Here is a 27,577-nt window from a genome sequence, read left to right as displayed (position 1 = left end):
GAAGCGGGGTGATTCGGTTTCGTTGTGATTATTTTCTCCACTTTATGTTAAATTTTTCCCTTAAAAGGTTGAAGTCAGTGTGGCTCCTGAGCTCTGTGGGACTGTGCAGCCACAGTGCTATGTTTCCACCCGGTCACTACACAGCAGCCACCAGCCTATCAGAACACATTAGCTCATTGGCTAAAGCAACACGTCAGGAAAAAGCGCCTCCCTTTTTTGGGGTGCGGAATTAAGTCGTAGAGAGCCACAGTGCGCAGGCGTAGTCGTAAAAGGCCACCGTGCGCAGGCGTAGTCGTAAAAGGCTGTGTGGTACGCAGGCGTAGTTGCTTATTACCGCACCCTGTGACGCCTGCGTAGTAAGTCAGCCCCATACTGGGGCGGAGGTCCACAGGTAGTAGACGCGCCGCGAGCGGTGCGGTCGTTATAGCCCGCGAGCCGCCGGGTTGTTCCACCAAAACGCGAGTCTGCCCTGGCTTGCCGGACCTGAAGTCCGTGGGCAGCCGCCATGTCGATCTTCACCCCCACCAACCAGATCCGCCTCACCAATGTGGCCGTAGTACGGATGAAGCGCGCCGGAAAGCGCTTTGAAATCGCCTGCTACAAAAACAAGGTCGTCGGCTGGCGGAGTGGCGTGTGAGTGACCCCTGTCGCCTGTCCTCCGGAGCGGCCTCCTTGTCACCAAGTCGAGAGGACGGCTACGCTAGGGGGCTTGTCAGGGAAGGGCGGAAAGCCTATTCCTGCTGTGGGCGGGAGAGGTCGCTGTCCTTGCTCAGCCTGGCGCCTGAGCCAGGGGTCTCTTTAGTTGGTTCGGATCGGGTTGTTGGTTTGCGTGTGATGAAAGCTACAGCCAAGAAATCCCCCAGTAGTGGTCCTTGCCTCGCACTGGTGTTATAGATTACAATTCTAGTCTTCCAGATACTGTCGTGGTTATCCGTGTGTCTGATGTCACATCAGGAGCCGCGGGGTGTCAGCGAAATGCGTAGTGTCATTACTGCTGCCCTCTAGGGGCCAGCATGGAACGGCCACCATCAGCCCCACCCCACCCCGGGTTCCTACAGGAGCCTAAGACGTTTTCTCATTTTCTCCAATAAATAAGAATACAGATGGGGCTCCAAGCTTTGAAACTGTTCCCTCGACACTAAGGGTCTTTTAGGAGTCCCTTGAGTCTTGCTGTTATGTCGTTGCCTTCTTTCATTTAAATGTCTGAGAATATCCAGGTGTCACATGTATTCATGTAGGCTTTTGTCGCCTGCACCCCTCTTCTCAGGGAAAAAGACCTAGATGAAGTTCTCCAGACCCACTCGGTGTTTGTGAATGTTTCTAAAGGCCAGGTTGCAAAGAAAGAAGATCTTATCAGTGCCTTTGGAACAGACGACCAAACTGAAATTTGTAAGCAGGTAAATTCTGCTACCTACAGCATAAGGAACTCAACATTGATTTGTAGCCAGTATCCTTTTGGGGATAGGACAGTAACACAAAACGAAGTGCACAGTGTCCCATTGGTCTGGTTCCCTGGTTGAAATGTTTTGTTCTTTGTGTTGGTTTGGTTTGGTGGTAGTGCGGATTGAACCCACAGCCTTAAGCTGAGCTACATCCCTGCCATGCCATTTGAGATAGGGCATCACTGAGTTGCCCAGGCTAGTCTGGAACTTGTCGCTCCTCCCAACATGCTGGATTCCAGACATGCACCACCACACCCAGCTAGAATTATCAGTTCTAATAATAAAGGATGTGTATGTTTTTGTAAAAACCTCCAACACATAACTTTTTTCTAACAGATTACTTCATTTTGCAGTTATTTACTTTTATAATATGGTATTACTAATAAGTGAATTTTCCAATCAAATTTCTTTGCTAAGATTGTTCCTCCCCAATCTAGGATCCAGTCCTCACTGATTGAAAGTTTGAAACACAATATAATCCAGTGCATCCTTTAGAAGAAGTTCAAATCACTATCAATGTTTGAAGAGAACGAGTTAATTTTCTTTTCAGTTTCTAATTCTTGCCGTTAATTTAACAAATAATGTGTAGTAAAGAAATATTTTGCTTTCTTAAAACTTCTTTTTCAGATTTTGACTAAAGGAGAGGTTCAGGTGTCAGATAAAGAAAGGCATACACAGCTGGAACAGATGTTTAGGGACATTGCAACCATTGTGGCAGACAAGTGTGTAAACCCAGAGACAAAGAGACCGTACACAGTCATCCTCATTGAGAGAGCCATGAAGGACATCCACTATTCAGTCAAACCCAACAAGAGCACAAAGCAGCAGGTGAGCGATGTGGAATGCTTTCAGACATCAAAACAGCGGATGGCATGGAAGCAAGATTTTTAAAGGATCAGTTTAACTCTTCTTTTTAGATTGTTTTTCTTTTAACTTAACCCTGAAAGTTGCCCGTTAGAGTGTACAGTTCATTCGTACATTCATAGAGTTTTAGAACGCACATTTCGGAACCTTCTCTATATGGAATTAGAGAAATTTCCATCACTCCCCCCAGCCGGAAACCCTAACCCTACTCCTAATCCTACTAGCAGTTGTTCCTTCTTCCTGAGTCTCTCCCACAGCCCTGAGAATGATTGACTTCATGTCTCCTCGGACTGGTCTATTCCAAACACTTCAGATAAATGGATTAATTTATCCATTCTGTCTGTGTTGTGGGGAGTGTTGAGACAAAAGGTCTCACTGTGTAGTTCAGGCTGGTCTCAAATTCACGGCAGTCTTCCTGCCTCAGCCTCCTGATGCTGGGATGACAGGTATGTGCCAGGAAGCCCAGCTTCTTCTTTTGTCTTAATGGCTGAACAATGCTGCATTGTACAGCAATGTCACATTTTTATTCAATCACCAGTTGGTGGATCTTAGGTTGTTTTCACTTTTTAGTTATTATAAATAATACTGCCCCAAATTAATTATAAGATGTTACATGGAAAAAAAAAAAAAAAAAGATGTTACATGGACATATTTCATTTTTTTCTTTTGTGGTACCAGGAATTGAACTCAGGGCCTTACACTTGCTAAGCAGGCACTGCCCTGCTGAGCTACATTCTCAGCCCTTTTCATTCTTTTATACCTGGGTATTAGGTACTTTCCTTGTTGCTAAGTCAAAATACCTGATATCCACAAGTTGAAAGAGAAAAGGTATATTTAGCTCACAGTATGTAGAGCTTCAGCGGCTCCAAGGCCGAGCAGCATGGCAAAGGGGTGTCACAGGGGAGAAACAGTCCACGGCAGGCGGACAGAAGCAGCAGCAGCAGCAGCCTTCCTTGTACCCCTTGTATTCCATCCCGGCTGGAAGCCTATTGATTGGTGCCACCCACACCCAGGATGGGGCTTCCATTACCCACATCCACGGCTGTGCTAAACCACTTCAGTTGTTGCACACCCTAGATCCAGCCACCTCCAAAAAGCCCTGCAGTGAGCACATGAGGCTGTGGGGAGACATCTAGACACAAGCCACAACACTGGGTCTTACGGTAACATACCTTTTAAGGTTACCTTTTAAGGAACCGCCAAACCATTTTCAAAAACAACTGCGCAATTTACTCCCTCACCATCGGTGCCAGAGGGGCCCATATGCTGGACAACACTTGTTACTGTACTGTCCACTTGTTTATTATAGCCACCTTAGTGGTATCTTCTGGTTTTAGATTTGCATTTTCCCTAAAAACCTCTCTGAGCATATTTTCATGTGCTTATTGATGCTTCATTGGTCATCTTGGGAGAAATATTCAGATTCTTTATCTGTTTTTTGAAACTGGGTTTTGTTGTATAGTTCAAGCTGGCCTTAAACTCAGTATGTAGCCCAGGCTGTCAAACTCATGGTGATGTTCCTGCCTCTGCCTCGTGAGTACTGAGATTCCAGGTGTACACCACATCTGGCTCAGATTCCTTGCCACTTCTTAATTATCTTTTCATTGTAAGAGTTGTTTCTGGGTTCTGAGTTCTGGTTCATTATGAACTTGCAAATATTTTCTCCTATTCTGTGAGTGGTAGTATCAATGTGTTGATAAACTTTTTTTAAAGGACAGTTTTTTTAATTTAGTGACAGCCAATTTTCCTGGGTGTTTTTCTGTGGGTATTTATGCTCTTTTGTAGCCAGGAAACCATTGCCTAGCACAACTAGATGGATTTGTCTGTGGAGAGAGGAAGGGGACACAGGTAGTAAAAAGGATTAAGGTTTCATATGTGTAGGAACCCAGTTCCACACGATGAAAGTATTCAGTATGTGCCACAAACATACACTAACAACAAAGTTTTTAAACAGGTGACCACTTTGCTTAGCACTTTATAAAACAGTGTAGCAGCAGCAGGAAAGAAATTGCAGACCTTCTCGATTTTGTCCCATAGGCTTTGGAAGTAATAAAGCAGTTAAAGGAGAAAATGAAGATCGAGCGCGCCCACATGAGGCTCCGCTTCATCCTTCCCGTGAACGAAGGGAAAAAGCTGAAAGAAAAGCTCAAGCCACTGATCAAGGTTATAGAAAGTGAAGACTACAGTCAGCAGCTGGAAATGGTAGGGGAATGCGCTGACTTCTTTGCCTGCTGCTACCAAAATCATTCATTTTCTAGTTGTAAATGTGTGACAGACGTTGAGAAGTTGTAGACAGTAGGTTGTTTGTAGAATTCTGTTAACTACATTGTACTTAAGCACACTTAAGATTTTGGGGGTTATTTTGGTTAGAGTATTCATAACAGAATTATGTTGGTCATGCTCATTTTAGATGATTCAGTGAGTTTTTTTTATTTTATTTTATTTTTATTGTCTTTTTCCTTTGTATCGGTACCGGGGATCGAACTCACGACTGCCTGCTTGCAAGGCAGGCGCTTATGCCGCTGAGCTAAATCCCCAGCCCTGATTCAGTGAGTTTTAAGGTGCTCTTCTATTACAAAGCAATAGAAATAAGACTATAAGTTGGTCAGCCTTGTTTACCACAAAACACTTTAAAGAATCTGCATTAACAAATTAATGTGCTAGCTGTAAGCCAAGCGCCATGGCACATACCTATAACCCCAGCTGTGTCAGAGGCTGAGTCAGGAGGATCTCCAGTACAAGACCGTGCAATAAGACAAGACCCATCTTTAAAACAAAATCAAAAAGTTAGCTTAGGGAATTGCTGAGTATTGTGAAACATATATGACAGTATTTGCAGTTCTCTTTTCAAAATTTTACACGTGCTTTCTAAGTAGATCTTCGATAGCTTTTTCTCTTTCACATGTGAAAGTGATTTCATTGAACAATAAAATCTAATGCCACGTTTTAGTATGAAAAGATCATAATCTTCTCGTCCAAACCCTTCTTTTTACAACTGGGGAGTCTGCTTTTGCGGGGGTGGAGAGATTTTTTTTCTCTGTGGTGCTGGGAACTGAACCCCAGGTCTCAGAATTGCTAGGTGGACGCTCTGCCACTGAACCACAGGGCAGCTGGGAGGGTGCAGGGGCCGGTACAAGCCCCGAGGGTAGAGAGCAGCAGGGCTCTGCCTCCCCTCCTGGTGCTAGCAGGGCAGGCAGGTGCTGGGAGAGCTGAGACTGCCCCGGGACGCTGGGGCCACTCTCACTCTGCCGGGACAGATGGCTTCCACCAGACACTGCACAGCTGTGTTAAATGTTGCAGGTGTGTCTCATCGACCCAGGCTGCTTCCGGGAAATTGATGAGCTCATAAAAAAGGAAACAAAGGGCAAAGGTTCCCTAGAAGTCCTCAGCCTGAAAGACGTGGAAGAGGGAGACGAGAAATTCGAATGACCTCCACCGGCTCCTCAGCACCAACACTACAGCGGATGCTTCGCAGCTGACGTCAGTCTCATTTCTGTGATTTGCCAAACCCTGCTGAAACTATTTGACATTTTCCGTCTCTGGTTTAACGTCTACATAAGTATACCATGGGAATGATTTAGTTTTAATTGTAAGTTGGGGTTTTGGGCAAAAGTTTAAAAAAAAAAAAAAGCAACAATCCGAAGTCCAGAGTAGCATTTTGCTGCTGTCTTCTGCCCTGCCAGCTGTTGCAGTAAAAGTTGAGACACTTCTTGTGCATAAAAAGTTCAATTTTGTACATTGTATAAGTTAAATAATTTGGGGAATATATCTGTGATGATAAAAAGTATTTGCTGGAAAAGGGAACATATGACTCATTTCTGCTGCAATCTGCATACAGGCCTAATTACTGTATCATGTGCTAATGTAAACCTTCAGTGATGACTTGCTGATTATCTGAAAAAGGAGATAGAATGACTGTGCAGGACTTCAGTAATCCTCAGAGAACATTCTGCCATATCCTAGATTATTCTTGGTAAAACAGAAAGTCATTTATATCTAATTCTTAAGGTTTATAATATATATTAATATAGCTAAAATTATATGTAACCAATAAAGTGTTATTTTTATTAAACTGTGGCTTGTGTTTCCAGACACTTCCCTAAGTCCCTATCCTTCCGTGCCTTTGTCTGTGGCAGGGCTGGGACATTGGGAGAGGGGAGGCAGGCCACGTGGAGTCCTGTTCTGATAAGCGGTGATGACGCTTAGTGAACATTCATTTGTGATGTAACTAACTTAAAGTAGTTTACTATTTAAACACTTTATCCTCAAAATGCACTCCAGAATATACATTAGAGCTTTGTGGACAGTAGTGGTTTTAACTGAAAAACAAGAGTTCTTAAAGAGGTCCTGATTGGTTTTTAAAGCACACAAAATTCCCTGCCAATGCAGGTTCTCAGAAACGTCTTGTTTATTTCAGTTATTTTTCTAGTAGTGCTAAACGTAATGCTAGTTTTGTCTGATAATTAGGGAATGAGCAATTTCCGTTAACACTGAAACTGCACTAGTTTGATCCGGTCCTGGGGAAACCTGTCAGCCTGTTTCACGCTGTGTGTGTCCACACGTTTGTGCACACACAAGGGTTTGTTTGGGGTTGGGATTGAACTGAGGCACAAGCACCTGCCTGGGAAGTGCAAGGTCAGAAGTTTGATCCCCAGCACCAAAAAAAACTTCCAGGAGGAAGAAACGATTTTTTTTTGTTTTGTTTTGTTTTGTTTTTTTGTAGCGGGGATTGAACCCATGATCTCGCACTTGCCAGGCAGGTGCTTACACCACTGTGCTAAATCCCCAGCCCTCAGGAGAGAATTTTTTCTTGAAACATTTGCCACACAGGAATCACATTCATCATGGGGAATTTGTACCTGTACATACTTTAGTTCTTTTTATTGTCCCATTTCTTTCCTTCAACCCTTCTTTCCCTGTCAATTAACAAAGCTGTTGTTCCCTTCTTTCTTTTTGACCCTGTTCACGTCCTCCTCCCCCTTCCCTTGCTACTTCCCAACGTCTGCCCTCCATTTTGCTCCGTACACAATATGACATTTGAACCTGTATGATTTCACTTCAGATTATGTTCGGAGGTACATCTTATCTACAAATGTCTCTTCTGTCCTGCTGTATGCCAGAGTAGTTTCCCATTGGATAAGACTACATTGTCTTTATTTATTTGTCCATTGATGGGCGAATGGCTGTTTCCAAGGTTTAGCTGTTCTAAGTTTTGTTCTCTAAACACAGTATGCATACATCACTGTGGAATGTATCAGGAAGGTACCAAAAAGGGGAAGAGCTGGGCCAAATGGGACCTCTAGCTTTAGGTTTCTGAGGACTCTCCACACTGACTTCCACAGTGGCTGCACCAGCCTGCACTCCCACCAGCAGTGGAGAAGGATTTCTTTTTCCCCACAGCCCTCCAGCATTTGATACTGATTTCTTTTGGTGTTTTGTTTTGTTTTGGTTCATCTCTTGATAATAGCCATCGTTTCTGGAATGATGAAATCTCTGTTGTTTAAACTTGCATATTTGGATGACCAGTCATGTTGAGCCTTTTTTTTAACTATGTATTTATTTGCTGTTTGTACTTCATCTGAGAAATGTTTCTTCATTTCAGATGCCCATTTTGGATTGGGTCTTTGAATTTGGGGGATCTGGTTTTTTTTGTTGTTGTTTTTAGTTCTGCATATCCTGGATATTAATCCTTTATCTAGGAGTAGCTTGTAAGAATTTTTTCCTATTTTATGTGTTGTCTCTTCACTCTTGATCTCTTTTTCTGTGCAAAAGCTTTTTAACAGGATGAGATCTCGATGGGCGTGATGGCTTACACCTGTAATCCCAGTCTGGAGGCTGAGGGCAGAAGGGTCGCTGCAGGTTCAAGGCCAGCCTGGGCTGCAAAATGAGATCCAGGCTGGCCTGAAATGCATAACAAAACTCTGTCTCAAAACAACAACAAGTAAATAATGAATGAATGAATAAGGTCCCATTTGTTGATTTTTTGTAATATTTCCCGTGTGGTCAGGGATTTGTTCACAAAGTCTTTGCCTACACCCATGTCTTCAAGTTTTACCTAATGTATCTTCCATCATATTTAGTTTTTATTTTTATATTTATATCTTTGATTTATTCAGTGCATGGTGAGAGACACGGGTGCTAGTTTTCCAAGCACCATCGATTAAAGGGACTGTCTTTGTTCCAGTAAAGGGGTTTGGCCCCTCTGTGAAAGATAAGATAGGACCAAAGGAAGAAAAACTGGGTTAAGAAATGGAAAATTTTAAAAAACATTGCTACAGACTTCCAAGGGGATTTTTTTTATTATTTTGAGACAGTCTTGCTATGTAGATCAGGGTGGCCTTGAACTCAAGGCCATCCTCCCACAGCCTCTCAGATGCTGGTTACAGACATATGCCACCACACTCTGCTATGTTTTCTTCCAGGGCCTGCAGTCTTTAACCTTACAAGTCCCATTCCTCTCTGCCCTTTCTGTAGTCTGTGGGCTTATGTGGAGGTTTCTCAGTTCAAGGGGACCCCTCTCCTGTATGTGTCCGAGCTGGGCCATCAGTCCCAGAAAGGTGTGGAGCATTGGACTGTGAGGTTCCTAGCATGGATTCCTGCTGACTGGGGACCAACTCCGGGCACCTCATATATATATATATCTGGTGTCCATGAGAACAACTCCAGCCATCAGGTGGGGCTCAGGGGTCTCAGTGCCCAAAGGCAGGTACACCCAGGTCTAATATGGGGTGATCCCAGCAGGCCCAGTGAGGGTGTAGAGTGCTGGATGGTGTCTCACAGGTGACCTCTCATTTCTCCACAGTCCAGTCCACACCAAAATCTCCCACACTGCTGTCACTGCAGGTTGTACATCCCACAGTCTCTGGCTGTTGCATGCCTCTGCCTGACCTCTTGCTTTTCCACTGTGCACTTTTAGCTTCTTGTTGCCAGTTCATAGCGCCACCATCCCTGATTCACCCAACACAGGCGCTCACCTGGGCCAAACTATGGCACATTTCTATTGCACCACCAACTTTACAGCAAGATTTTTATGGACTAGGGTCTATCTGGGTATGGCAAAAATGTGCAAGACAGAGGGTGACCTAGTTACTTTCTCACCCGCAATCTAAAGGAGGGAAGTTTATTCTGATTCACAGTTTCAGTCCATAATCAGCGGGCTCCGAGGCAGACAGTGCGCAGCAGAAGGTCCTGAGTAGAAAAATGCTGCTCACATCATGGAGACAGGAGGCAGAGAGGGAAGGGAGGAGCCAGGGACAAGACCACAGGGCCCCAGTGACCACCTCCAGGCAGGCCCCTCCTCCTGATAGCCCATTCAGCCCTGAATATGTCAGTGGGTTAATCCACTGCTGAGTAGAGCACCCCATGATCCAATCACCTTCCAGACACAAGAGACTTTGGGGGCCTTTTAGATCTAAGCAGTGACAGTGGGTAAGATTAATCCTCCCTCCTCCACGACACACTGCACTGCGTGTCTGTGGTACAGAAAAAGTTGAAGGTAAGTGTGCTGCTGCCCTCTCAGCGTGATGCCTTCCTGGGTAGAACCCGGACTCCTGGCGTCCCAGAGGGACAATGCTGCAGCAGAGCTGTCCTCATAGCCCCAAGCCCCTTCCCTCCTTGAGAGACAGAGTCAGGGTAGAACCTCCTTAGACCCCAGAATCATCTTCAGGTATGGGCCAGACAAGCAAAGTAGAGTAAACGGTGTCCAGCACAGCCTGTAGGGGTCAGCACATGACAGCAGCTCTAAGGGCTGGGGATAGGCTGGAAGTCAAAAGCTCAGGCAATCAGGAAACTCTGCTCTTGGGCAAAACGCTGGAGGCTTGGTTTTTAACAGACTGACACCAGCCCCTAGAAGATGTGGGAAATTTGAGGGCTTTCTGGCCATCGCACAAGTGGTCCACTCCTGGAATGGACACATATTTAACACCTTTCAGAATTTATCCAACATTCCCAGAGAAATAAAGTGTTTGCAATCATTTAAGCCCGCAACAAACTATTTTCTGCACATTTTAAACAAATACTGTATTTCCCAGGAATGTAAACTAGGGGAAGTGTATACTTTGTTACATTATTAAACTTACCAATTTATCCAACATTCCCAGAGAAATAAAGTGTTTGCAATCATTTAAGCCTGCAACAAACTATTTTCTGCACATGTTAAACAAATACTGTATTTCCCAGGAATGCAACTAAACTAGGGGAAGGGTATACTTTGTTACATTATTAAACTTACCAACCTGTAGAGCTGTTCCACTCAACACAGCTCTCTCCCAGGCACACTTATTATCATCTGGTAGACCTTTCCCAGAATAATAAAAGTTTTCAGAAGAGGGGTCTAGGACTAATTAAATTAAGCTGAATGTGTCCGAGAAGACTAGAAATCTCTGATGCCCACGTGCACTCAAGGGTGGTGGCAGTTGTCCAGCACTGGTGGCCCCAGGCAAAGGACAGCATTCAGGGCAGGGGAGGGAGCATCCTGTTCCAGGCAGCAGCCACCACAGGCCCAGGTGCCAGACAGAAACACTCTGGGCATCAGAAGATTAACCAGTTTCTACAAAGATGAAGCATGGGAACCGGTCCTATGATCAAAGACAAATTGCAATGTACAAAATGTGATCACACAGTACTGTAGCCAGGTGTGGTGGTGCACATACCTGTAAACCCAGTGCTTTGGAGGCTGAGGCAGGAGGACCGCCACAAGTCAAGGCCAACCTGGACTACCCAGCAAGACCTAGTCTCAAAAAAAAGAAGTGCTCTGCTTAATTACACAACACACACTGCCATGAATCCTCCCAAAATCTTCCCCCTCCCTTTGAACTACTTTTACCATTCGTACCAGTCCCTGAAGAAGGTCTAGAAGTCCTCTTTGAGTGCTTGTATATGTGTGATCAAAAGCAGTGGATACCGCTGCTGAGTGCCATCCAATAGAAAAGCAGCTCGTAAAGCCACGCACACCCTCAGCCGCATCATTGACGGATCTGGCTCCATGTGACTCCTGGTTCTTCCCAAAGTCAAAATGACCATGAAAGGGCAATGTCAATTTTGGTCACTGAGGCAGCCAGACAGTATGACTGAAGACCCTCACAAAAGAGGACTTCCAGAACTGCTCCAGAAAGTGGCGAGACACTGGTAAGTGTCTGGAGGGAGGGGGATGATCTCAAGGGGTAGTCACGGCTAGGAGTCTGTTTACTGTAATAAATTCTTTAAAACATAAGCAGTCACCATGTTTTGACCGCACCCCATCCACATAAACACCCTCCGGGGAGTCCTCAGAAACTCGGTGGGAGAGTGAGAACCACGGTCCAGGCCAGGCGGGAAGACGCCACCACCGGGCTGGAGAGCCAACCTGTGCGCCAAAGGAGCCGCAGCCGCCGCCCAGCGGTCTCCAAACGCGTGCTCGCCGGGCAGTTCCAAATGCGCGTGTTAGCTGGGCTCTCTCAGCCTCGGTCTTCCGGAGGCACAGAGAGGTGAAGCCACTTGAGCAGACGACACCCCGAGGCCTGGAGTTAGCGCTGGGCTCCTCCCCACCGTGCGGGGCTCCAGGGCCACGAGCTATCTTTTCTGGACGAGTGACAGCGCGGCTCCCTGCCTGGCCCCTCGCGCGCGTGCTCACACACTCCAGGGCCACTGTGGCTGCGGGGTGCAGGATTTCCACCTGGGGTGGGACCCCCTCTTTCCATCCAGCAATGAGCCAGAGGCCCTGAGCACCAGGACCACATGCACCCCTCCCTCTGAAGCCCCCCCTCTCTCGCAGGATGCCCGGGACCTCTCCAAGTGGGTGCTGGTCATCTTCCTCTGCACAGCCACCATTAGACTCCTCCCTGGAAGGCAAGGACCAAGAAGACACAAAGACACGCACTTCATCTGTGAAACCGGCCCTGCAACCCTGGCAACAAAGAGAAACCCAGGAAATACTTACTATTGAAGGAAAACAACTTGACAGAAAGAGGCTGTATATCAAAAGCAAAACCAAGCCTGGCCTTTCCCCTGCATGTGGCACAACTAACTGCCACCTATCCGTGCCATTTTCAAACCACTCTCATCCACTGAAGGTCTACCACCTGCATGGCAGAAGTCTGGGTGCTCCGAGGTGAAAGGTGGGCTCCATAAATGCGCAGTCTTTGAGGCAGCAACTAGGCTCGTGATGCGCCTGACTGACCACACGGTTCTGCCAGTCCTAGACGAGCTGTGGGAAAGCCCACCCGGAAAACCAAAGGGCTTTGGGGAGAACCGGGGAATGTCGTCACGTGAGATTTTACACAGGCTGTGTGAATGCAAACTCACTCTCCGCGGCACAAACTTGCACTTTTGAAGACACAAAGGGACAAGGGGGGATGGGGCCCACGGAAACCATTCCAAGGCGTGTTCCTGGTATACAGCAAGGGAGGGAGAGGGGCCCAGGCAGGAATAAAGGGCCCAATGAGATGCCAGCCTGCTGTACTGGGGCTCTGCACCAACCGCATGGAAACTACTCCGGTGAGGGAAAAGAAAGGCACCTCTGACAGGTGCAAAAGGGAGGGACTCGCATTTGTAAACCGGATCTCCTTTAGCAGCAGAAGATGAGGCTGCCTTTTATGTCATGGCAAAGGCTGGCCAGCACTCCGGAGTAGGCCAGTGGGGCAGGAGTCCACAGCTTGCACCTGGGGGTCCACGCACCTGACAGGTGTCTCTAAAATGCCGTGCCATAGGGGCTGGGGATTTAGCTCAGCGGCATAAGCACCTGCATTGCAAGCAGGCAGTCGTGAGTTCGATCCCTGGTACCATTAAAAACGAAAAAGACACAACAAAATAAAATGCCGTGCCTGCTCGGCACCCTGTCCTGCTGCATGCCTTACACTTAAACCTTCTGGCAGGATGTGGGTCTAGTAGTGAGTATCTGTTGGTCTTATTAATCACAAAAGGTTCTGTGCTTTCAGGGAGAAGATCTATGTCTTGGTGAGCCAGCTCAGCATTACACAGTCAAGCCCCATCCTAACAAGAAGTGATACTTCAAAACTAAAAGGCTACAAAAGGTCCTCAATTGCTTATTATGTATTTTCCCTCCTTACAAAACATCCATTAAGGCAGGTATGGTGGCACACACCTGTAATCCCAGCACTCTGCGAGCTGAGGCAGAAGGATCCCAAGTGTGTCCCCCCTGGGGGACTAGGGCAACTCAGTGACTTAGTGAGACCCTGCCTCAAAATACAAAAAGGCTGGGGATGTAGCTCCATGTGAAGGCCCTGGGCTCAGTCCCCAGTACTGTGAAACAAAACACACAGAAACACAGACAAAAACCCACACACCCATCAGACTAGTGGAAAAGAAGACACAGCAAGTAAATCCTGATGTTTTATTCTGTAAAGCACATACGCACATATTCCAAACACGGAAATTAATCAAGGAGTGAATGCCGTAACAGATCAGCTACTGACCATCATGCAGCAAGGTAAGCGGAATGGCCCGTGGGCCCGCAGAAGCCCACAGTGCCTGCAGGAGGGTTGAAAAACCAGGATGCTGAATCCCTGCACACCGCCGAAGGAAGTGCAGGCTCCTAACAATGTGAGAAACTTACAAATAGAATCAAAACTGATTCAAGTCATACAGTGAAAGGACAAAAGGAAAAAGGAAAGAGATCAATATGATCTGAAACAACCGTTTTAATAGTAAGTCGCCGACCTTTCACTGGCCCTCCAGTCCAAGGGGCCCGAGGACGAGCCTGGGTGCAGTGGGGCCGCCCAGGGGCAGCCTGGCCTCCTCTGAACACACTCCAGTCCTGAGGTGACGTGAGGCACAGCCGTGGACTGGGCCTGCAGATGAGGCCCAGCAGGAACAGGCACCCTGCACCTGGGCCCCAGAGCCGTGGCCCCCCGCTCCCGCCTTCCTTCACACAGCGGCTTGGCTCTGGGTTCCTGCGAGATCTGCTTACTGGAGAATGCCCTGCTTCTCTGAAGGCTGGGTTCTGACGTGTGTCCCGGCCTCAGGACTGGTCACACCGCCTGGCACTTTGGCACATTCTCCCACCTAACATGTTTCTCCCCTGGCTACATTCCAGCCATTGCTTGTCACTGAAACAAGGGTAATTAAGATTTGCAATGAGCTGGATTGAACCAACCAGTGAAACTGACTTATTTTAAACTTGTCTTCTGCTTGTTACATTATTCTGCTAATGAGGAGCTAACCCTCTAACTCCACTTCACTGGGACCTTACTAATTCAGTAGCAGCTTGATGTAAAGTCTGATAGTCCTAAGGATATTGACATTTCTAAAGGCCAAGCCAAATATCTCTTTCTGAACCTTGTCTCATAAGGGTTTCAAAGTCTCTAAAAGAAAAACTAAAAGTTAGCCATGCATCATGTAAGCAAATCATATCATACCAAAAAGAGTAAGAAACAGAAAACTGGTTAGACAAGTGTGATTACTGCACTTGAAATGTATTGAGAGGAAAAAATGGCTTACTAACATACCAAGTTACTGTAGTGATTATTTTCACAATTTTCAATAAAAGCCCACAACTGTTTTCAATTCAAGAATGCCCAGGGTAGAATGTTCCAGGCCAACAAATTTTAGACTGCAGGAACTCCTTCTAATTTAGAGCAGGCAGACTCCAGAGCTCGTGCTGACAGCTGTGTCCAAGGTCTTAACTGGCCTCCTGCTCTCACGCTATGTGGGAGAACTGACACCCCAATGACAGGACTCACTAAGGCAAAGAACTGTCAACAAAACAACTCACAAGGAAGGACTGGAACAGACAATGGACAAGTTTTTAAAAACAAAAGAGAATTAGGAGACAAAAGGACTGAGGAGCTAGATGATCAAAACATTCTAAGAAAACTTCCTCTGGTCGCCCTTGATAAACAGTGAAGTGTGGGCTGGGAGGACAGTTTAGTGGGAGTCACTCACCCCGTGTGTGCAAAGCCCTCAGTTCAGGCCCCCGCACCACAAAACAGACACGATAATGCAGCCCGTGTGTGCACATGTGTATGTGCGTGTGCACACACACACACACACACAGGAAACAGCGAGTCAAAATTTCATTCCTTCCAATTTTACAGGCACTGTCTTCATCATGTTACAGATCTAGTACATCCCATCTTCCTTTTGAAGATGTTTGTTGCATAAAAATAAAAGGAAGGGGGCTGGGGATTTAGCTCAGCGGCATAAGCGCCTGCCTTGCAAGCAGGCAGTCGTGAGTTCGATCCCCGGTACCAATAAAAAGGAAAAAGACAAAAAAAAAAAAAAAAAAAAAAAGGAAAAACATTTTCTTAAAAAAAGTTTATCTCTTTTTCAAAAAAAGAAAAATCCTTTCATGACCACTAAACCACACTGTCACCTTTCCTTCCGCACTGCCATGTGCAGCCAGGAAGTGAGACAGCTGACTGCGATTCCACCCCGAGCAGCGAGCAGCGGCCTAATGTCTAAGCTTCAACTTTCACAACAGAGGGCAGAGAACAAGGAAAAACAACACTCTGTGCCAACTCAAACGAGACCGGGTTCCTCCCCCCAGCATGGAATACGGAACTAAGAGCTTTACCATCTAGGTGAATTTTAAATATTTAACTTTTTACTCAGGAGAAAATCACAAGTCTGTTCTAACTAGAGTAGTATTAAAATGTGACTATTTTTTCTTTAAAAAAAAAAAACAAAACCTAAACACTTAGGTATGTTTCCTTGCAAGCAAAATGAGGAAAAGGGTATTGTTGTTACTATGATTATTAAGCCACAGACACATAAAATCCACAAAATGGATTGGTGGCTTTGGAAATGCAATATCATATCGAAGGTGCAGACTGTTTCAAACATCTTGCACGTATCGGGCTGAAACAGGAACAGAAGCAACCCCAGCCCCACCATCGAGGAGGCACACTGCGCCCCTGATGGAAACTTGACCTGCTCCGTGATGTGAGATCCTCGAGTCCCCTCTAGTGCGACGCAGAAATCTCCTAAGCCCACAGGTCCTGGGTGAGGCAAAGGATTCTGGTGCACCCAGTGCAAAGCACGTGCATCATTGGACCAATTTCTGAATAGATTTTTATAAATATGTACAAATCAGTTACAGGCACTTGAAATGTCTTTGGCTGGAACAACCCAACACTGCAAGATCATGTGTGGAGTGGCCAGGCCCTGGCTGGGGTCAGCAGGCAATGATGATGGTTCTTTCAGTCTCTCTCCGAAGACGGGGAGGTGTGAGATTAGGCATCAGCCAAAGCCACCTAGAGGAAACCAAGACAGGCAATGCAGTCACAAGGGCACCTGGGGAATCCAGCCCCAGGGGACCCTACCCAAAGGCCAGCCAGGGCCACACTGAAGGCATGCATCTACAGGCTCTTGAGAAACAATCCAGGGAAGAATGAACAGAAACCCAAAGTCCTCTCCAGGAAGCAGCCAATGTGTGGAACTCCCGTGCTGCAACAGAATCCACCTCCGGACCCTGAGAAGCACTGTTAAGATGATTCTCACACTAAGAGATACGGAGGCAAGGCAGCCTAAGCAGGGTCAATTCTACAGTGGGAAATTCAGAATAAGGGCTTTAACCAATGTCATGGTTTATGTCTGTGTCCCCCAGGCCTCCTGCATTTGCATTGCGCATTTGTGATGGCTCATTGTTAGTGCTTGGATTGATGGGTCAGTGCTCCACCCACACAGGGGTGGAGCCAGGATGTGATGTAATGGCAGGAAGAAGGTGTGTCTCTCTTGCTGGTTTGTGTTTGCAGCCGCCATGAACTGCGGCCCAGCCATGCCCACCTGCCTTGGAGCCAACTGAGTGTGGACTGAAACCTCCAAAAACTATAAGAAATAAACCTTTCCTTTCCCAACTTGGGCTTCTGGTATTTTGTCTCAGTGACGAGTAAAAAGTAACTAAGACAGCCAAGTATGTGGCTGAAACCCCACTGCCATAATAAAGATGAGCCAGGAACAAATTCCTTCTGGGGAAAAGGTAAGGACTAAGATATGTGTACACTGAGACCTCTAGCAAACGCAGGACCCAGACCCATCCAATGCTTACCTTCTCAGGGCAAAATTCAGGGTTGCTCTGACGCAGTTTGCTGGGTCTGCCTTTGATCACAGCATAGCAAAACATTGTTATCACCATCACAAAGAGGAAGTAACTGGTGTGCATGAGGTGCAAATTTATTAATGAACGGTCATCCTAAATAAAGAAAAAAACAGAAGCATCTGCAACTGAGTCACTAAACGGTTTCTAAAGACAGAATTCTCAAACTCTAGACTTGATCAACTTGCATGGCAGGAAGGAACAGGAAGTCTCTCCTTTCATCTCCAGACTACTGTAGCTGGCTCTAATTAAGTAAAGACATGATGCCACCATCAAGCCCCACCACAAAGAATCCTCCCTTCAAAGGCCACAGAGACTCACCTTTAACCCCTGTTCCTCCCTGGATGCCTCTTTTCTCTCCTGGCACTGCTTGCTAACTCCCTGGCACTCCCACCGTCACACCTCAGGTAGCTTCTGTCCTCTGGCCCTTTCCCCACTTCTTTGAGTCCCTGGCTGAAACTGCAGAAGTCAGGCTGGATTCATTGCTCTCTGAGCTCCCCAATGCAGCCAACCCTCAGGCCTGCTGGTGGGGCAAGATCCCAGACCTGCTTCTACCCGGGGCTCACTCTCGTTGACACAGAGTGGAGCAGACAGCCTCTGAACACACCCAGAGGTGCCCTGCAGTCCCACTCAGGCAGTGCCAGCGAGGCAGGGCCTGCTGAACACCACCCTTGCCAGGCCCATTGCCACTGCCACTCCACAGCCCCACAGAAACGAGCCACAGAAAAGGGCCAGGGCCAGACTGAAAGAGAAGGAATCCACCCAACACAGTGCTGGAAGTAAGGAAGGGCGTAAGCGCTGCCAGTGGAGAGCACACACTCATCTATGCAGGATGCAGGGCAAAGGCAGCAGTGGCAGAGTTCCCCTTCCCTCTGGAGGCCACGCTCAGTGGGCTGCCCTCTCCAGTCCAAGAGTCACCTCCTTCTGGATCTGTTTCAGCCTCTCCAAACCCCAAGCAGCACCATTCACGCTAACCATCAGAGGCTGTGTGCATCAGTGAGACCCAACAAGCATTTCTTGTAATCCATATGGAATACAGAATAGCTGCTCAAGAAATAACTGCTGCTAAAGCAAACAAAATAAAGAACCAGACTTTCTGAATGTTTTTAAAAGGATAACCTGCTTTCCAAGTTCCCACGCTGCGCTTGGTCACCCAACCCCAGCCAGAGCCTATAGTGACAGGGAGGAAGCTAAGCCAAGGAGGCTAACAAGACCTGAGTGTGCGTGTGCGCACACACACACACACGCACACACACACACGCACGCACAACTGCTCTTACTTACATCTGGAACAATAACGGTAAGCTTGGGATTTAAAGCATGATAGACTTTTCCAATGGCCCCCTTGTAACACCAGAAAGGATTGTAGTCCTGCGCGTATTTCGTGTTGGCATCACGGGCCGTCGTGAAGATCTTGTACCACAGCGTGGCATTGCTGTACGTGTCAGGGACGCAGTGTGGAGGCTGTCTGCAGAGGAAGTGGGGGGAGACCAGGGCTCAGCCCCCTTACACATCCACTTGGGTCCCTCCACGGAAGGGACACGGAACCAAGCAACACATGTACGAAGGAGAATACGGCATTTCTGACATCACTGGTTTCTCTAGAATAAATACTATTACATATGTAATTTAAAGTTGTCTATCTGTCTGTCTTTCTCTGTTTCTTTTTGTGCTTTTTTTTTTTTTTTTTTTTTTTTGGTCTTTTTCCTTTTTATCGGTACTGGGGATCGAACTCACGACAGCCTGCTTTCAAGGCAGGCGCTTATGCTGCTGAGCTAAACCCCCAGCCCTCTCTGTTTCTTTTTAATAAAACAGAAGAAAAAACATACAAGTGCCTGACGCTGAGCAGTTTGGGGGCTGGATTTCTACATTTGGAACTCAACCCATGGTCCTCACACATACAATGCAGCCAAAGAGGACTCTTGTTTCTTTTAGATCGATATTTCAAATTATCTAAATTCCTTACAAATGAAGGCTTTATATATGAACTTCTACATAAGCTACTGTGACCCCAAATAATATTTATCTAATCCCATCCTGTAAACTTCTAAAGTCTAAGTAGATAAATATCAGCATAACAGGATAATTCTTTTAAAGACTGCACACAACTTTTCTAAGTAGACTGCATCTTGCATACATTATTCCTTTACAGACAAAGGAGACGTCAACTGGTAACACTGTGCTCAAAAAAAGGAAAAAAACTGAAGCAAGTTTCAAAATAGTATTTGTTTAATGGAAAACAAGATTCGATTCATACTTAATTTAAAAACTAACTCTGGAAAATGAAGATGAACAAAAACATTATGTTTAAGTAGCCGCATCATGGGTCCCTCTGAACGGGGATCACAGCTCTTATTTCCTTTTCTGTCTTACGTTTCTCCTGTTCTCAGAGGAAAGTCAGCCTACATCCAGTAACAGCAGGATGACTTAGCCACCAGGGGGAAGCACTTAACTTTAGATATTTATTCACAGAGGTCCTACTGTTAGAACTGCAAATGAAACTGTAGATAACCCTTTAATCGGGTCTGGTCACAGGCCATTTTGGAAAGTAGCACAATGCAGGCCAGGCTCCGGGCAGACACTTACACAGTGACAGGGAAGACATCAGGGGAGGCCGTGAGCGTCATGCAGGTTGTGAACACCACCTGCTCACAATGGCCATGAAGAGCACAGTCGTCCGAGCTCCAAGCCGTGGGCAGGGTAAAGGTAATGTTTATTTCCTCGTGGGCTTCCCTGCCTGTGAAAGAGCAATCGGGATTTTTAGTACGTACAGGCTGGAGTTCCTATATCACTCTCTGGATCAAGTGAATCCTGACCTCCAACCCACTCAGGAACCCCCTGAGGACACAACCTCTTGCCCCCAACTACGAGGCCTGCTCGACATTTACAGCAGCCACGAAGTGGCCAAGGCAGACCGTCGGCAAGAGCAGGCCACACCGAGCGGGGAGCAGCACAGCTCCAGCTCCAGCTCCACCCTCGTTTTTGTCTGCTTTCACACATACCACTTCCCTTTAGATTCACCACTACCCCATGGATGTGAGCGAAGGTGACAGCTCCCCTTTTATGCAAGTAAAACTCGAGGATCTGAATGTCTAACAAACTTGAGAAAGGTCAGGGGACCAACGTCTGATGAAGCCTAAGCCACAACCGAGGGATTCCAAGGCCAAGCTGCTTGCTCCATGCCAAACTCAGAGGTCGCCATACTTTGACATCACAGAGATGGCTTTACCTGCAGGAGTCCTTGGAGACAGAGGGGCTGGCACTCAGAAATTCCTTTATCAACTTTACAGTGGGAACCCCCAGGCCTCCCGCAGGAAGTCCTTCCTGATGTTTTCAGCTTCCACAACTTCCCTGTCCTCCTGAATCACTCCATCTGTCATGAGTTAGGCACTGGCCAAAGGACAGTGACCCATGTTTTACAAGGGTCTATTTTTCCTATTCAATAAACACTGAGATAGTACTGCCTTCATGCTAGGAACTCAGTGTTAACTCATGTTGTTTTGGTCTTTTCTAGAATGCCAGAATTCCAAGGGTAGAGAACAGATTTTAGGTTTTTTTTCTACTCCTAACACAGTGGTAAGCAGTTAAAAAAAAAAAAAAAATGCAGGTCTGGTAGAGCACCCCTGGCATGGGAAAGTACTCCCCTGGCATGCTTCAGACCATGGATTTCATCCCCCAAAATGGACAAGGGAAAGAGGGACAGAGGTTCAGACAACATGACTATGGCAATACGAGTACTTCTAGTTAAGTACTAAAAATTCAACAGGATAAACCTGAGTGAAAATGATACATGTAGATACAGCTGGCCCTGGACAATATTAGTGTTACTGTATAGCCTTAAATCCAACTAGAATTTCTGACACCCAAAACTCCACCCTGCAGTTGGCTAGAAATCTTAATAAGTCCTAAAGCATTTTGCATGTTACAGGGGAAATCCACAGAAGCAGGAGATCCCTTTTTACCTCCACTCAGCAGTGGGCATTTTCACAGGTTTTGACAGTCGCGTACTTGAGTTCCCAGCATCAACAGCAGATGGTGGCTGAGTTATTACAGGCAGATGCCATGACCATAGCTGATTTCAATTAGGATCCAGTACCACCTCTTTATGTTTGCTTAAGATCTCTCCTCTGTGAATGGTGCTGTGCAGTCCATTCATGTGTGTTAGGCTCTCAGAAATCTTAATTTTTTAAAATATACTTGTGTATACTTTAAGGTAGTAAATGATTACAAGATAAACTATCATTCACATATCTTATGCATTCATGACATACTTTTTATCCATTTTTTTTAATATTTCTAGTTTATAAGCTTATCTGCAAGTTTTTTTGAATTAGCATATATTCTCAAAAAAAAAATCCAAGTATAAGTGGTCTGTGGAATTCAAACCAGGCGTAGTGGTGCACACCTGTAACCCTAGCACTCGACAGGCTGAACTGGGAAAACTGCTGTGCATTTGAGGCCAGCCTGAGCTACACAGTGAGTTCAAGGCCAGCCTGAAATGTATAGCGAGACCTTGCCTCAAAACAAACCACCTCTGTGTCATTCAACTGTTAGAGCTCGAAACAGGCCTAGCAGCTCTCCAGCTTCTCTTTCTTTGGTGGTGCTGGGGACAGAAGCCAGGGCCTCACCCGCCAGGCAAACACTCCACCACTGAGCTCCGCCCTGGCCCTGGCCGTTTCCTCTCTACAAATGTGCAGCAAGACACTGCTGCTCCGCACATACTTTACGGAGTAAAGATGTCTGAGTGGTTCCTTCCAGACCTCACACAGTTCGAGCTCAACATAAAACACACAAGTGCAGAAAGCAAACAGCAAGATGGCTGATGCACTGTCTGTCTTAATTGGTGCCTCAGAATTCTGAAAGGAAAGGGGCCAACACTCGCTCACCTGAAAGTCCAATCTGATGTCCCAAAATGGTCGAATACAGATGGGTGACATTGCGGGAGAAGCCTCCAAAGGGCTTGAGGGGGTCCAGGGTCAAGGTGATTGCAACTGAGATGTTAACTGGGCCCGAGTCCTCCAGGGCCTGTGGGGACTGGGTGGACACTCTGGCCTGCCCGCTGGTCACTGTGCTCTCCGAGGCTGTGCTGTCGTTTGAGAGATGCTTTAATGTTTCATTTTCCGATACACACAAGTCCAAGTCATTAAACCGCAGCAGAAAAGTATTCCAATCCTTCAAGAAAGTGAAATACAGAGAAACAAAGGTGAGCTGTCCCAAGGTGCCCCACTACAGGAATCCAGGGAGGCCCTGCAGTGAGGCTGCACAACGGGAAACTGACTGAGACGGCCATTCCCCGACAGGACACCGCAGCCCCTCCTCTGGAACTGCATGCACTGTGTGACTTTCCTAATCATGTCCATATTCACAGTGCCCCAGGCAACCTGGATACTGGCATAAGATATCAAACACACCATGAGATGAAGCCAACTCACTCAGGAAAACATGTAAACACAGCAGACTAATATTATACGAGCAGAAGTGAACTCGGGGAGCGGAGGGGGATAGGCAGAGCACTGGGGGACGAGCAGGACCCAAATGTGTTTTATGTGTGGACAAAAATCCCGCAGTGAAACCCAATGTTCTATAAAATAAATGGCACCAATAAAAAGCATATTCTGGTAAGAAGAATCACCAGTCTCAGAATCAAACTGGGAGCAAAAGTACTAAAACACTTAAAACATTTATTCAAGTTCATTTAGTAACTGTTATTTAAAGTAATCCCTCAAAAGGCCAATTCCATACACCTTGCGTGCTGTTTTTAAAACACAAAAGAGCAGTAAATTCCAGTGCGGATTCAGGACTTACTCCTCCTTGTTATGGACTTTGGACATCACTGTGGAGCAGGAGCAATTTCAAAAAGAAGGGCACAGGATGCTTTTCACTTTGTCGTTGCTGCTGTTTTCCAGTACTAGGGATCCATCCAAGCCTGACACAGAAAGGCAAGTCTCCCCCTCAGGGCCACACTCCCAACTGCTTCTCTCGGGCTTGTTACCGGTGACCGGCTGCCTGCCTGGCTGGCTGGCTGGCTGGCTGGCTGCAATACTGAGGCGTGGATGCAGGGCCACTCACTGAGCTGCATCCCTGGCCTTTTTGTTTCTTCTCTTAAGATCGCAAGCCCTAGTGGTTAAATCATAAGCCAGTTTTCAAATACATACAGCAAATGATGTCATGAGAAAACAGATGCCAACAAAGTAAAAATTTTGCCAGAGTCCATTTTCAATTTTCCAGAAAGTCAGCGGTGATCTAATACTGTACAAGTGACAACACACACGAAGGCACACACTGGTGACAGCAGCACTTTGGGAGGCTGAAGCAGGAGGATCATGAGCGGGATTTCCCTAGCAACTAGCCAGACCCTGTCCAGGGATATAGCTCAGGGAGTGGCCCTACGTTCAAACCCTAATACTGCAATCAATCAATCAATCAGTCAGTCAATGACAACAAATCCAAACTAGGCTACTAGTGCATATAACTCCCAAGTTGCCAAACAGAAGACAAAACAAGTTACATTTTTAATTACTCTAACAGTAGTATTAATGTTTAAATGCCAATTAAACAATCCGCAAACAGTGAAGTGATCTTTGCAGCACCACTATACCAGCACAAGTAGGCCCAGACTGCAACTGGGCATCAATCCCATTTCCCTGACACTGACAAACTCAGCAAACCATTCTAACTCATCGTCTAACCCTTCATGCCGCAGACATGAAGGAACTGAGGCCTGGGTCAAGCCAGGCTCCTCCAACTCCACAGCTGAAGACAGAATCAGCAGCCATTCTGATTCACAGCCTGAAACTCTTCCCATGTATCTACTCCTTCCTACCAATCAGGAAACCACCAGGTCAACCGTTTGAAAGTAGAACCAGAAAACTAACCGAAGTTCTGCGGCATTACAGCTTTACCTTCATGCAAAGCTTGAGAGTCCATGTTAAAAAACAGCCAAAGCCAACACTGCGTACCATATTCATTATTAAGGGCTAATTATCTGGCTGTATCTTTTAGCCAGTAGCCTTGGTCAAATGCTCAAGACAGACTCAAGGTGTATGACAAGGAAATGGCAGGATGCTTGCTACCAAGCTCTGGCTATGACCATGATCTTCATTTTCTCCCTAACATGTGTGTGCAGGTAAGGATTCAGGTCAGGTTAGAAAACAGGGAGAATCGGGCCAGGAATATGCCTCAGTGGCACAATGCCTGCCTGGCAAGCGTAAGGTCATGAGTTCGAGTCTCAGTACAAAAAAAAGGGGGGGGGATTAAACCAGCTAGCAAAGTTCTTGGTAAGACTCTTTGGAAGGGTTTCATGACCAAAATAACTCAAAACTTATTCCTTTGACTGTGTTAAAGACAGAGTTCACAAGGGAAGACTGTCCCTCGTGCCAAGATCAGCTACAACCTAGACTGTCACAGAGAGGAAGAGAAAGCCACGAGACCAGTGACAGGGAACTCTCCTTCCACAGGAGGCATGCATGTGCACACATACACACAACACAGCTGCTCACAATCCCAATCCCCATCCTCACATCCATCGACAAACCAACCCAAAAGTGTAAGAGAAGGCACTCAAGACGGGCACTCCCATTAAGATGGGAACTAACTGATGCTACAAGAAACTCTGCCAGTCAATTCACCGTATCAATAATTTAGCCTAATATCTTACATATAAATTTATGAATAAATATATTATCCACTTTTCTTAAGAATTACTAGATTTATTACAGGGCCGTGGATTTAGTTCAGTGGCATAAGCGCCTGCCTGGCAAGCGTGAGGTCCTGAGTTCAATCCCTGGTACCAAAAAAAAAAAAGAATTACTAAATTTGTTATTGTTTTCTAATATGTAAAATATACATTTAATATTTGCACTATGTGTTCAATTATAATATACCTAGCTTATACTGTGATAAAAACTGCATTATACTGGCAAAAAAGCAGACACAAGGAGCAATGGAACATATCAAGAGACGCAGAAACAACTCCAGACGTATTCAGCCACCTGATCTTTGACAAAGGAGCCAAGCATGCTCACTGGAAGAAAGACAGCTCTTTAGTAAATGATTCTGTTTTTTTCTTTCTTTTTTTTTTTAATCGGTACCAGGGATCAAATTCATGACCACCTGCTTGCAAGGCAGGTGTTTATGCCACTGAGCTAAATCCCCAGCCCCAGTAAAGGATTCTGGAAAAGCTGGCTTTCCATTTGCCCAAAGACTAAAACTAGACCCATGTCTCTCACCATGCACTCAACTAAAAATGGATCGGAGATCTAAACATTAAAAAAGAAACATTAAATCTGCTGGGAAAGAGAATAGGCACTGGTGTGGGCAAAGACTTCACGAACAAAACCCCAGTTGCACTGGAAATATCATAAAGAATCAATTCAGATCTCATTAAAAAGCTGCTGCACAGTAAAACAAATTATCAATATAGTGAAAAGACAACTCATGGAGGGGGAAAAAATTTTGCCACCTGTTTTTCAGACAAGATATTTTAGATTTTAGATATTAGTATACCTAAAGTATATAATTAAAGACCCAATCCAAAAATGGGCATCTGAGATGAATACATACTGAGAATCTGAGGAGATTATAAAATACAAACAGCAAATAAATATGTAAAAAACGTTCAACATCACTGGTCATTTCAATGATGCAAATTAAAACAAACTGAGATTTCACCTCATGCCAGGAAGAATGACTATTACACCAAGTAATCAGCCAATAACAAATGCTGGCGGGACTGTGGGAAAAAAGGAATCCTTCTCTGCTATTAGTGGGAGGGTAGACTGATGCAACTACTATGGAAATAAGTATGAAAATTTCTCAAAAACTAGGACTAGAGGTCCCATTTGACTCAGCTATTTTTCTTGCTATCTTTCTGAAAAAAATTAAAAGCATCATATCACAGCGATCTATGCACACTCATGTGTATAGCAGCAGTTTGTAATAAATACTGAAAACCCAAATGCCCATCAAGCAACAAATAAATAAAAAAGATGTGAGTTTTTTAATACAATGGAGTACTACTACTTCTAAGTATTCACTGTCTCCCTGGTATGAGAAACTGAAAGTGTAATGGCTTTCCTCAGTGGTATAAACACCCGCCTGGCAAGTGCAAGGTTGTGAGTTCAATCTCCAGTACCAAAAAAACCAGAGAGAGAAACTGAAGTGTAAACAAAAACCAAAATGTGTAACAGACACTGTGAAACTGGAGTAAACTGTTCCAAAAGAAAGAGGAACTAGGGAGAGCGGAAGGGGGAAGGAAGAGAAGAAAAAAATGAGGAAAGAAGCACAAAATGGAAACAAACCTTTATAAATAAGGAAGGAAAGGGCTTAGAGAGAGGAAGGGAATGGGAAAAAGAAGAGGCAACAAAATATATCAGGTATAGTTACAAATTCCCTATGATGATATCTAAAGTTACCAACAAACAATAAAAATGTATGTATATACATATATATAGCTTAAAAATTAAAATGTCCCATAACTTAAAGTAACTAAAATATAAAAACCAGAAGGCAAATTTGTATTTTTCTAGCTTAAGAAATAAAAATTTAGAAATAAAACCCTGCTTTAAAAGAAAAAGCCATCAAAGCAGCTAGTAAAATTCGTTAATAGACGTGAATTTGAGGTAGCAAAGTTCGGCGTTTCTGCCAGGTGTGCTGGTGCGTGCCTGTGACCCTAGCCCTTAGAAGGCTGAGGAAGGGCACCTTGGATATTAGATACATAATGAGACGCTGTTTCAAAAAAAAAGTGGAGTTTCCAAAAACAGCAGGTAACTTAGGAATTAGTATCGAAGACTTGAGTTCTCTAGCTTCTTGCCTTAATTTTTTTTTTTTTTTTTTTGGTTTTGTCTTTTTAAGACAAGGTCTCGCTATGCAGTTTAGGCTGACCTTGAGTTCACTGTAGCCCAGGCTGGTCTTGCACTGGCAACAATCCTCCTACCTCAGCCTCCCAAGTGCTGAGATTACATTGTGCGCCACCATGCCCGGCTCACAAATCCTTTTATAAATATACTCTCCAAAATGTATCTATCTCATTACTGGAAATGGTATTGTTATTTAAATCAAATAATGAGTATCTAAACAGGTCACAGGGAGATGGAAACTCTGAAAATTCTGACTACTGGTCTTTTTCAGCAGGAATAAGAAATCACAACAGAAAACAAACAAAATGAAATAAAGGTGAACGGAAAAGCAACAAGTATTTCTCCTCTACAAGGTCTACAGGCCTGAGGAGAAAAGCTAGAGG

The 27,577-nt window shown here is 45.5% G+C and overlaps 2 protein-coding genes across 2 annotated transcripts in view; one reads left to right on the top strand and one right to left on the bottom strand.

Moving 5' to 3' along the window:
• Positions 1-335: 335 nt before the first annotated feature.
• Positions 336-6,378, top strand: Sbds (SBDS ribosome maturation factor). Its single transcript, XM_003465767.5, has 5 exons — positions 336-633; positions 1,268-1,397; positions 2,070-2,270; positions 4,344-4,508; positions 5,607-6,378. Exons 1-5 carry the CDS (start codon positions 506-508, stop codon positions 5,733-5,735), a joined length of 753 nt encoding a protein of 250 aa, XP_003465815.1. The 5' UTR covers positions 336-505; the 3' UTR covers positions 5,736-6,378.
• Positions 6,379-13,621: 7,243 nt separating this feature from the next.
• Tmem248 (transmembrane protein 248) overlaps positions 13,622-27,577 on the bottom strand; it is a 29,547-nt gene continuing 15,591 nt past the window's right edge. Inside the window, exons 3-7 of the mRNA XM_063234464.1 lie at positions 22,224-22,509; positions 19,924-20,074; positions 18,622-18,805; positions 17,290-17,433; positions 13,622-16,495 (exon numbers count right to left, since the gene is read on the bottom strand). Coding sequence (XP_063090534.1) covers positions 16,475-16,495; positions 17,290-17,433; positions 18,622-18,805; positions 19,924-20,074; positions 22,224-22,509 — 786 coding nt within the window. The 3' untranslated portion in view covers positions 13,622-16,474. The remainder of the gene's footprint in view (positions 16,496-17,289; positions 17,434-18,621; positions 18,806-19,923; positions 20,075-22,223; positions 22,510-27,577) is intronic.

Source organism: Cavia porcellus, unplaced genomic scaffold, assembly GCF_034190915.1.
Source record: "Cavia porcellus strain 051 isolate PalLab524CR breed Dunkin Hartley unplaced genomic scaffold, mCavPor4.1 scaffold_23, whole genome shotgun sequence".
Lineage (NCBI taxonomy): Eukaryota > Metazoa > Chordata > Mammalia > Rodentia > Caviidae > Cavia > Cavia porcellus.
The sequence above is the reverse complement of the archived record's forward strand: the minus strand, read 5'-3'. Positions and strand labels throughout refer to the sequence as shown.

Coding starts and splice junctions, on each gene's coding strand:
- Sbds (XM_003465767.5), top strand. CDS start 506: ATGTCGATCTTCACCCCCACCAACCAGATCCGCCTCACCAATGTGGCC. Junction 1,398..2,069: donor AAACTGAAATTTGTAAGCAG/GTAAATTCTGCT, acceptor CTTCTTTTTCAG/ATTTTGACTAAAGGAGAGGT. Junction 4,509..5,606: donor ACAGTCAGCAGCTGGAAATG/GTAGGGGAATGC, acceptor TAAATGTTGCAG/GTGTGTCTCATCGACCCAGG.